This window comes from Drosophila takahashii, chromosome X (assembly GCF_030179915.1).
Source record: "Drosophila takahashii strain IR98-3 E-12201 chromosome X, DtakHiC1v2, whole genome shotgun sequence".
Taxonomy (NCBI): Eukaryota; Metazoa; Arthropoda; class Insecta; order Diptera; family Drosophilidae; genus Drosophila; species Drosophila takahashii.
The window spans coordinates 8,514,271-8,525,391 of record NC_091683.1 but is presented as its reverse complement, the minus strand read 5'-3'; the positions used below and the strand labels follow the sequence as shown (position 1 = coordinate 8,525,391).

Here is an 11,121-nt window from a genome sequence, read left to right as displayed (position 1 = left end):
ATTATAAATTGAATACTAAGGTTTTAAGTTTTGCAAAATTCTTAGCTATTCTTTTCAGTTTAGTATTTTTAGTATCGATAGATTGTAAATATTTACCATTTTAAATTTAGATTACGCTTGAAAATTGTAAAAGGCATTGAAAATAAATATGAAATGAAAGTCCATCATTTTGTAGAATTATTTCTTGAATAAATAACAATCTTGTTTAGTCTATAAATCTTGAGATCCCAAGTGATCTTCACTGAGCGATTAACTAGAGAGCAACAAATAAGATAATTATGTGTGTTCTTACCCTTAAGAAGTGAAGGTTGTTTACATTTCGATCAACGATTCTTTCCAAGTGCTTGAAATGTTTTTAAATTCAGCTGTCGTCGAGATCAATATCATTTATCACATATCACAATATGATTTTCTTGGTCGCCCCTCGTTTCGCAGCTTTTTTTCTTCTAATTTTGTCGTTTTTGTTTTTTGCTTAGCAGTGTTCTCTATCTATAAGTATGTATGTATACCCCCTTTTTGCTCCGATTTTATTTCCAAGCCGAGTTTTATTCTCGCTGCGTTCGCTTTGCCCTCGCTCTCCTCCGCCTCTCCCTCTCCTCACTCCTCGCTCTCGCTTCTCCCCCAGTTTCGTATTCTCAGCGAGTTCACTTAAAGTTTGGATCACCTCGACGGGCGGGCAGTTTCAGTTTTACGTTTAGTGCGAGCACAACAAGTCAGTGGAGTCTTCTCAATATCATCTCAATATTCCGTATTTTTTTCTGTGATCTGTGGCTGTGATATTTTCATTTCATTTTGATGGCCCGAAACTGGAACTATAACCACTTTGATTTACATTTTTAATATTCTAACCTTTGGGTTTCTTGGAATTGTTTTATGAATTTTAAAAATAATATTACAAACGAGTTTGCAGCCCTAAAAATAGCAATTACAATAATAAATATAAAGAAAATTCTTAAATAGATCAACAGCTCATACAATTTATTATATGCTTTCTAATGATCTTGCCAAAACTTTTCTACATTTCCTAAAAATAAATAATTTTAATAATAAATATAAAGAAATTGACCTAAATAAATATATAGAGATCGTATAATTTATTATATGCCTTCTGATAATCTTGCCAAAACTTTCCTACATTTTACAGTTTCAGTTGGTCTATAATATATCCACCTTTTCCATTTACAGCTATGAAGCTGTACGCCCTGTTCTCCCTGCTGGTGGGATCTTTGGCCATTGGCCAGATTTCCGCCGCCGGATCTCATCATCTACTTTGTTACTACGACGGCAACAGTTTCGTCCGCGAGGGTGAGTCCCACTTCTGAATTCGCCTGATAAGAATCGGGGTTATCGGTGGTTAGAAAATATATACCACACGAATATATTTCATAGAAAGATGGAGAGCTCTCTGGGGCTCAATTCAATTAGATGATTTTCACTTTTCATAGGCACATGCTAAAAGCATAAAATTGTTTTGCTGATAATTGGCAACGGGTCACAAGATCACCGAGGGGATGTTTTGTAACCAATTCGAGTGAATTCGAGTAAATTGCTTATAGAGAGTGTGAGGGGAGAGCCCACGCAAAACCGCCAGACTTGGGCTAATTGAAATTGGCATCGGGTGTCCGAGGAATGACTCATTTCCAGAGGTGCTAATTGATGATGCAAACTTTTAAGTGTTTTCGAACACAACTTATATTTAAGTGCATTTATTTTTGGGAATAACAATTAAATTTGATTGTTTCGAAAATGTTTCCTGCCCAGTAAGATTTATTTGTACAACACATAACTGCAAAACATTGCTTCACAATTTTCTTAATTTAAAAAGCAGGATTTACTTTTACAACTCGTAATATTTTTAAAAATTTCCCTATATTTTTATAACATTTACCAGGCCTCTCCAAGCTGATCCTCGCCGATCTGGAGCCCGCCCTGCAGTACTGCACCCATCTGATCTACGGCTATGCCGGCATCAATCCCTCGAGCAACAAGCTGGTCAGCAACAACGAGAAGTTGGACTTGGATCTGGGCAGCAGTCTGTTCCGCCAGGTGACTGGCCTGAAGCGCAAGTACCCGGCCCTCAAGGTCCTCCTGAGTGTGGGCGGCGACAAGGACACCGTGGATCCCGAGAACAACAAGTACCTGACCCTGCTGGAGAGCAGCAATGCCAGGATTCCGTTCATCAACAGCGCCCACTCGCTGGTGAAGACCTACGGCTTCGATGGCCTGGACCTGGGATGGCAGTTCCCCAAGAACAAGGCCAAGAAGGTGCACGGCAGCATCGGCAAGTTCTGGAAGGGATTCAAGAAGATCTTCAGCGGCGACCACGTGGTCGACGAGAAGGCCGAGGAGCACAAGGAGGCCTTCACCGCTCTGGTCCGCGAGCTGAAGAACGCCTTCCGTCCCGACGGCTACGTCCTGGGCCTCAGCGTCCTGCCCAATGTCAACTCTTCGCGTGAGTTTCACAAAACAATTTCTAAGATATTATTTGATTTTTCCTTCTTTTTTCAATCTAAATTTAAATTTTTTTAAATTAATGTAATTGAAAAAATATTATTTAAATAGATATCAATATTTTAATTGCAAATCCCATATCTTTACAAAGTGCTTCTCTTTGGTAACATAGTTTTAGAAATAGATACAGTTCAAATTGACTTAAATATTTTTATTTTAGAAAATTCCTTATTTTTACAAAGTTGTTATCTCCGGTAAACGCCTTTTAAAAAATAGGAAAAAAAGTGTCAAAATGACTTCAATAACTAAATTAAAAAATGCTAATATTAGTAAAATCGATTAGGCATTTTTAGTTTAAAAAAAGGACAATTTAAATATGAATATTTTAATTTTAGAAAAACCCTTTATCTTTAAAATTAGTTAGAATGGTCAAAAAGACCCAAAAAGGTTTTTAAGTGATATGATATTTATTACATCGATTTAATAAATCCTTTCCCCATTGATAGTCTTCTTCGATGTGCCCGCCATCATCAATAACCTGGACTACGTGAACCTGCACACCTACGACTTCCAGACGCCCGAGCGCAACAACGAGGTGGCCGACTTCCCGGCGCCCATTTACGAGCTGAACGAGCGCAACCCCGAGTTCAATATCAACTACCAGGTGAAGTACTGGACCGGAAACCGTGCTCCTGCCGCCAAGATCAACGTGGGCATCGCCACCTATGGACGCGCCTGGAAGTTGACCAAGGATTCGGGACTCACCGGTCTGCCGCCAGTCGCGGAGGCCGATGGAGTGGCTCCTGCTGGAACCCAAACCCAGACCCCCGGACTCCTCAGCTGGCCGGAGGTGTGCGCCAAGCTGCCCAATCCCGCTAACCAGCACCTGAAGGGCGCCGACGGTCCGCTGCGGAAGGTGGGCGATCCGACCAAGCGCTTCGGCAGCTACGCCTACCGCTCCGCCGACGACAGCGGCGAGAACGGAGTGTGGGTGGGCTACGAGGATCCCGACACGGCGGCCATCAAGGCCGAGTACGTGAAGCGCGAGGGACTCGGCGGCATCGCCGTCGTCGATCTGAGCTTCGATGACTTCCGCGGCGGCTGCACCGGCCACGACAAGTTCCCCATCCTGCGCAACATCAAGAGCAAGTTGTAGATGTCCTTTGAATCCTTTGAGTCCTTCGACAAGGACCCAAAAAACACACAAGTTTATTCCCCACTCTTTTGATTTAATGTATTTGACTCAACCTGTGTAATCGCGAAATGCAAATTAATGTAACATCGACACCAAAATATTGTGTTTTCTTATTTTCCATTTTTGGTTTGTGGGGGATAATTGCCCGAAAAACTAAACAAGGTAGTTGAGTTTATCAATTTGGCATATTTGAGATTTTTTGCAATTTCTGGGTTGCCCTAAACCGAATAATTGCTTAAAAACTATTAAACTGTTCTGGAGATGACTTTGAAGATTTGCTGAAAAACTATGTTTTTTAATGCAATTGGGATATTATATATTTATTTATTTACTACATTAATTAATTATATATTTGAAGCTCTATTCCAATTTCATGCTGATTCTGTAAACAATTATTAAAATTGAATTTAAATTAAGATAAAAAATCTTGAACTGAAATATATCTTTTCTATATATTTTTATGAGTTTATCAATGGTAAAGAACATTTTTTTATATCTTTTTTATTTTGTTTTAAAATATAATAACACCTATTATATATTATTTTTGATTTTTTATTTATTAACCATTATTATATTAATTAAATTATTTAATTAAAACTTTTTAATAACAATTACTGTATTTTTAACCAATTTAAGAAACTTAATTTATGCCAATTAATATTAGTCCATTAATTATGTTTATTTTAGACCTTTTTCGCTGCGATCGACTGACGCGTGAGTACAGTGAGCACTCGCTGTGATTCTCCTACCCGTCGCACATTAACTGTAATTGAGTGCAACAACTTCCAATTACTTTCCCCCTCCCTCCCCCCGCCACACACCCCGATGGCAAATAAACTGATTAGAAGGCCGGCAAATGAATGCACTCATGTATGAATTGTGTCCGCCGCTTTGTCCTTGTCCATGGGAGGAATCCTCCTTTTGTGCCCCCTCCCCCTCCTTCTTTCCATTATCCTGCCGCTCCTTTCGTGATTCTCTGGACTCAGTTCCTTGTGCTGTGACTTCATTTTGCTGCTCCTTCCGGCATTTCGTGTCAGCCTGTGGTCGCCGGCTGATTGTTTTATGTGCGGTGTTTGTGCCTGCCCCTGAACCACCCACTCCTCTGGCGGAAACGGAGCAGAAAAGACCCCCCTTGCCATCTACGCCCCTGGAAAGGCAGCTTCAACTGCAGTCGTCGTCGTGTAGCAACAGTTTCCATTGCATTGTGGCCAATGGCTCATTCATCTTTGGGCGGTGGTCATGCTGTGACCACTTGAACCATTGCCGCTGACACCCACACCCACCGAAGTTGGGTGGTTCGGTGGGTGGTTCAGCCTTCCTTCGCCTGGATCACTTTATCATTTGCAAAATTGCAAAATGCAACCGCAAAAACCATAACCCGGGCGCTGGCAAAGTATATTTTAGAGCCCCGGCTCTCCCTCCTCTCTCTTCGCTTCTCCAGCATCACGCATACGCACTGTCTGCTCACCGGCCAAACCAGGAAGTGCCACTCCCCCTTAGTTCCCATTCCGCCCCTATTTTCAGACCCCTTTTTCGCCCCCTGCCAACGAACACGAGCTGGCTCTGGGATGCCGTTGATTTAGTTCTCGGTTGCTGAAAAGCGCATTGGATTTTCGGAAAGCCCCTGAAAAGCGGCGATCACTGAGAGAAAATATAGCAACCTACTCTGGATACTAGTTTGGTATTTTTAGAAAATCTGTAAATATTTATATCTTTATCTGGACAAAGAGAACAAAAACAGGAATTTATTTATAAATGTTTAAGGTAAGGGAAATCTTGGTACATTTTAAGTTTATCATTGATTTGTTTTATATAATGTCTCTGAATTTGATGTACATAAAAATGCTTATAAAAATAATAATATAAATGCTAAGAATGTAAAATCATGGCAACAAAAATATATAAACGATTAAAAAGGGTATCAAAATAAAATATAATAAATATCAAGAGATAAAAATATCAAAATTTAATATTATACAAATCAGAATTAAATATAAAAAATATTAGAAATATCAAAACTAAACATTGTAAATATAAAAATATTAAAAACTTCAAAATTAAACATTATAAGTAAATATTTTAAGTATTAATAGTTTCAAAAATATACTTTTTTAATCTCAGTTGCTTTCCCCAATCCCCTCCCTGTTTCTTGCAGTGCACATCCTGCCTGCTGTTTGGTCATATCACTGGCAGCATAAATCTCGTGTCGGCACTGAGCAAGTGGCTCCTGGTTTGGGGTCTGACTCTGATCCTGCTGCTCATGTTGCCATGTTCTGCAGTGACCAGTGGCCCCCTCTCCACCCCTTTTCACCCCCTCTACACCCCTTTTGCACCCCCTTCTTAGCAGGAAGTATGATTTTGGGCTGGCACTCCTTTTGCACACACATGCAATTAGTCAACCACAAAATAACAAGTTGCCGTGTAAAGTGCCACGCCCAGATTGCCACCACCACAGCCCCGAAAAAGGGGGGTTCTAAACACCCCCACCCCCCCAAAAAGGGGCGACAGCTTAAGTTGCCGCGCATGAGATGTTAACAATTATCAAAGCAATTTGTTGAAAGGCCGCCTATCTGCCTTTGGACACCAAGAGCCCCCTGAATCCCCCTTGCAAATCCGGACACGCACGCACATGCCAACGATCCGGAATGAAGTTCATAACAATTACTGGGGGCATAAACGGGCACAAAAGATACATTCGCATCCGAGAGATACATTCTGCAATTGCTGCAAATGACACTCGCCCCCAATCGGAGTTTCGTTTCGTTTCGTTTGCTGAATCAGCTGGAAAAGTGGAAAGGCATCGGAAAAGCGGAAAAGTGGAAAAGCGGAAGGGGGGGCATCGAATTTTATGTCCAAGACACGTGCAAATGCAGGACTAAGGCCATCGTCCAATGGGGATTCATTCTGGGGATTCCCCCACCGGCACTCCATTCTCCAATTGGAATGTGAATGTGAATGGTGAATGCGAATGCGAATGGTGAATGCGAATGTGAGTGCGTGTCTGAGCATATGCAAATTGCCGACAAACCCATGGGGCAATCATTCCGAATGGCCATTCACGTCAATCGCAATTGGCACGTCTCTATGAGCGCTTCGCCCCTTTGTTTTTTTTCGACTGTTTAAACTTAATGAATACGAGGGGATCAGTGATTAAAAGGAGTGATATTTATGGCTAAGGGATCAGAAAATAAATATTTAAGCAGGTATACGAGTTAGGAACTTGTGAATACACATAATAATAATATTCAAACAAATACAAAAACTGCACCAAACTACTTTTATTTAAAGCATTTTTATTTGATAATTATATTCAAATTAAATTATTACAATTATTGTATATTTATAAGTTTATATTATATTTCAGCGTCTCTTCTTTTGATTATTAATTTAATTATAAAAGAAATTAAACGAGTTAAATCACATCACATAATTCTATTTTTTTTTGTTGCTTCCAATTGCATTGATTTAATTAAACTGATTTTCCATTACATTTTGATAAATTCACCCTTTAATTGGATAAAATATGTTGCCTAAATTTAGATGAATATTAAATAGATTTAAATATCCAAGCAAATTCCAGGACATTTAAATTTCCCCGTTGATTCGCAACTTAGGAACTTCCACCTTCCGCCGGCGGTGAGTTTGAATGCGGATGCACTCACACAGTGCAGCCGAAATGTATTCGCCTCGGCCGCATTCATTTGCGAGTCGCCTGAATTATTCACTGTCAGCTTTATCGGGGCGGTGTTTTGGTGTCCTTTTCCTCCGAGAGCGTTTTGTCCTGCGGTTCCTTGGCCAGCAGACGCTCCTCTCCCAGCTTCTCCCAGCTTTTCCCGGCATTTCCCAGCATTTCCCGCTTTCCCACACAAGTGTTACATTTCGCACATGCCACACGGCCTGCGGGGGAAAAGCGGAAAAACGCCGAGCGGGGCGAGAAAAAATTATGCTGCGTGAAAAAGTTTTTGGCTCGACTCAAAAACGGGCGACACCTCACGTACACGAACTGTCTGCTGGTAGTGGTGTGTGTTTCACTGTATAAGTGTGTGTGTGTTGGCCAGGACACGTTTGGTGTGTTGGCCATGTTTACGAGTCCTTGGGGCCCACTTGATCAGAAGGAGTTGCCTGGGAGTTGTAGCAGCATTTGTCCAGCTATCTTTGAGTGTCGTTTCGCTCCTGGCCCTTTGCCCCCTTTTATTTCCGGCTGAGCCAGCCATTTTCCTCAGCTCAAAGCCCCTGAAAAGGGGAGTAGCCCCCCTGCTAACCTCTTAATTAATTAAAAAAATAAAACTTCATCTCGAATCAATAGCTGGGTGAAGCTCATAACTCGGTTGGTTATGGCAAAAGGTGCGCTTATCGCAGCGCACAAATCATCGGAGGCCATAATGAAAATGTCCCCGGAAAATCCCTAAATATCCGTGAGTATTTGTATATATTCACCATAACAGCAGCTCATGTTAATTAGGAAAATGTGCGGGAATCTCTTTGGCCATGTGGAAAACTCTTTTTATCAAATTCATTAATCAGCGAGCCACGAAACGAAGCTCAAGTTCGAGACGTTTGGGGCCCGAGACAAAGGCCTTGGGAAACACACCTACCCGGAAAATGGAAAATGCTTAAGGGGAGGGGCAGGCGAAAGGCTGTCCAATTGACCAAAGAGTTTTGGCTCAAAGCGAAAGAACACAGAATTAAATAAGTAAATAACATGCCAGGCAAAAAGGGAAACTTTAAATGAGCACCCTTTAAAAATAAATTAATAATGATAATTAATATATATATAAAAATAAATATTTTTTAGCAAAAAAAAAAATTAAAGTGGCTGGCATATAATTTTAAATAATACTATAACAAGTTTTGAATAAAACAGAATTATTTCTTCAATTTCCAAGTCATGTCATTTCAGAAAAATCTTAAAAGGTCATTAGCATAGAAACCCAGACAATTTAGGAGGCCTAAAACCTAAAGAACTGCAAGTCATTCCGCTATACCAAAATTTGTAGGAAAAAACCCTAGCTGGGAGCGATTTGGGCCCTCAATTAGATTTGAATTTCAAGTGCGTCGGCATTTATTTTTTGGGACTATAAAAACCCTTCTGCCAGCCAAATGGTTCATGAGAACAAATTCGTCTAGCAAACGGCCAGCAACATTGCGACTTCAGACCCACAGAAGAGATCTGTTTGAGCCAAAATGAAGCTACTTATCCTCGTGATCCTGCTCGTCTGTTGCCTTTTCGTCCTGGCGGCGCCCGAAAAAAACCAATTGAACGGAAGGTTCTTCCTTAAAAAGCTACGTACCTCCAGGAATCTTATCGTTCCGGTAGAAGCTCGGAATATCGTTAATGGCTCACCCACATCACCCACTTTGACATCCCAGGATCGAAGAGAAAACAAATAACCAACAAGTTTGAATTCCATTTTTGTGTAATCTAATTTCTTGAGACATTGAACCCTTTAAAATAAAAGCAAAAATAAATTGTAACTCCTCGAATATCTAACATATTTCATTGATAGGGAATTACTAAAAATTTAATTCAAATAATAAAAAAAAAATTAAATGAAATAAAATTATTTAATAGTACCTATTAACTAATATACATAGAACTATTCATAAAAAAAAATAATATTAAAAATAAATATATTTTCTTTTATACCATACAAATATTTGATAAATCGAAATCGCAGCCCAAGCTACCTATTTCAATTAATTTCGCTGGGCAGGCAAGAAGCAAACTCGAGGAACCCAAGGAATTCGCTGTCTGCGTAAATCATAAAGGCCAGAAAAGTATTCGCAGTCAAAGTGGCAAAAGGCGAGGGAGGGCACGACCCCCGCTTCGCCCTCGAGTTCGAAGTTCAAGTGGTGGGCGTTCGCTTTCTGGGTGGGCGTGGCCCAATAGGCTTAGGAGCACTGACGTTTGATCAAAGCCCCGAAAACGGGGAATTATGAAAGCGAGGCAACCGCAGCATTGAAATTATTTATCGCTGCCTCTCTCGCAACTGCCAATTGTCGGAGGGCCGTGTAGTTTACGATTCCGCATTCGGAATCCTCCGGCCACGCCCCCCCACAGCCTCCTTTCGAGGAAGGGGGGCGGCAAAGGAGTAGCCACCCATCTCATCAGGCAGCCGGGGAAATTGTTTTTGCCTTTGTATCTAAATGCCGGGGCTCAAATAAATCAAAACTCTGTCGGTGGGCGGAAAATTGGGTGTTTCTGCGAGGGGCAACATTATGTTATGGCCCCGAATGTCGGCTGTCTTTAATGGTTATCTTGCGGAGAAGCCTGGCCAAATTGATGAAGAGCCAACTATGAGCTGGCCATGAAAACTATGGAAATCCCACTGAAACTGGAATCTTTTGGGCCAACTTAAAGTTTAGCATCTGCACTTTAATTTGTCTCAACGGAAATGCGGCAAAAATATTTAAGAAGCTCTAAGCTGCTTAGGATCAAACGAATATAAGCCTTTAAATTTGCGATTTATTTGCGGTCTTAAATTTAGTTTAAATGAATTAGCAACCAGTTGGAAATTTTTTTATTTAGCCCATTTAAATTAATAAAATATAGAAAAATTATATAATTACACAGGATAGTAACCCATATATGAAATCAATCATTCAATATCCAAATATTTTAAATTATAAATATTCTTAATTATATAGTCTATTCATGAATCACAGAAAATCAACTTTAATTTCAGTCTGAGAAGGGAATTAAATAAAAATCAATTAGCTTTTGCAGCTGCTAATTATTTCTAGGTACTTTTCATATATCATTTAGGTAATATAATATCAGCTCTTTTTAAATATAACACGATACCCTTTTCCGCCAACTCAACGGCTTCAGTTTCAGCCACCGCAAACTGTCGCGCTTTGTTTTGTTGGTCAGCAAAGCCGCTTAGGCGGCATTTAAGACCAGGGAACAGGGCCAATTTCCCAGCCCCCCGCCCACTGATTTCCCACCCACTCCCACTGATTTTCCACAGCTCTGTTAGTTAGTTAATTTTGCTTTAAGCTCATGTACGGTCAATGTTTGGCCAACACCTTGTAATATCCGTTTAAGCTGCCCGCCGCCGTCTGACTGACAGTTGGACATTTTCAGCAGGACAGGGCCAATTTAGCTACAGTTCATTTGAGTTTGGGATGGGTGGAAAATGGGGGGGATGGAAAAGCAGAAGGGGGAGCAGCAGCAGTCAGTGCTCTAAACATGACTTATGACCAGTACGTGATGCAACATAAAAATGCCATTACATTGTGCGTGTTTCGTTGCTGCTCCGTTGAGTTGCCCCCCGTTTTTCCCCGCCGTTTTCCATCTCTATCTATACTATCCCCCTCTCGCTTTCACTCACTCTCGTCTCAGTCTCGTCCAACATGACGTATGAGTGTTGCACGTTTGCCTCGCCATTTCAGGCGACTGCCACTGACAGAAGAAGAAGAGGAGACTCCTCCTAACAATTTCTCATCTGCCGTTCACCTAAGGCCCCCGCCCC

At 40.9% G+C, this 11,121-nt stretch overlaps 1 protein-coding gene across 1 annotated transcript; it reads left to right on the top strand.

Moving 5' to 3' along the window:
• The first annotated feature begins 648 nt into the window (after positions 1 to 648).
• Positions 649 to 3,744, top strand: Idgf4 (Imaginal disc growth factor 4). The gene is made up of 4 exons (XM_017157488.2): positions 649 to 712; positions 1,186 to 1,305; positions 1,892 to 2,452; positions 2,958 to 3,744. Exons 2-4 carry the CDS (start codon positions 1,188 to 1,190, stop codon positions 3,605 to 3,607), a joined length of 1,329 nt encoding a protein of 442 aa, XP_017012977.1. The 5' UTR covers positions 649 to 712; positions 1,186 to 1,187; the 3' UTR covers positions 3,608 to 3,744.
• Positions 3,745 to 11,121: the final 7,377 nt, after the last annotated feature.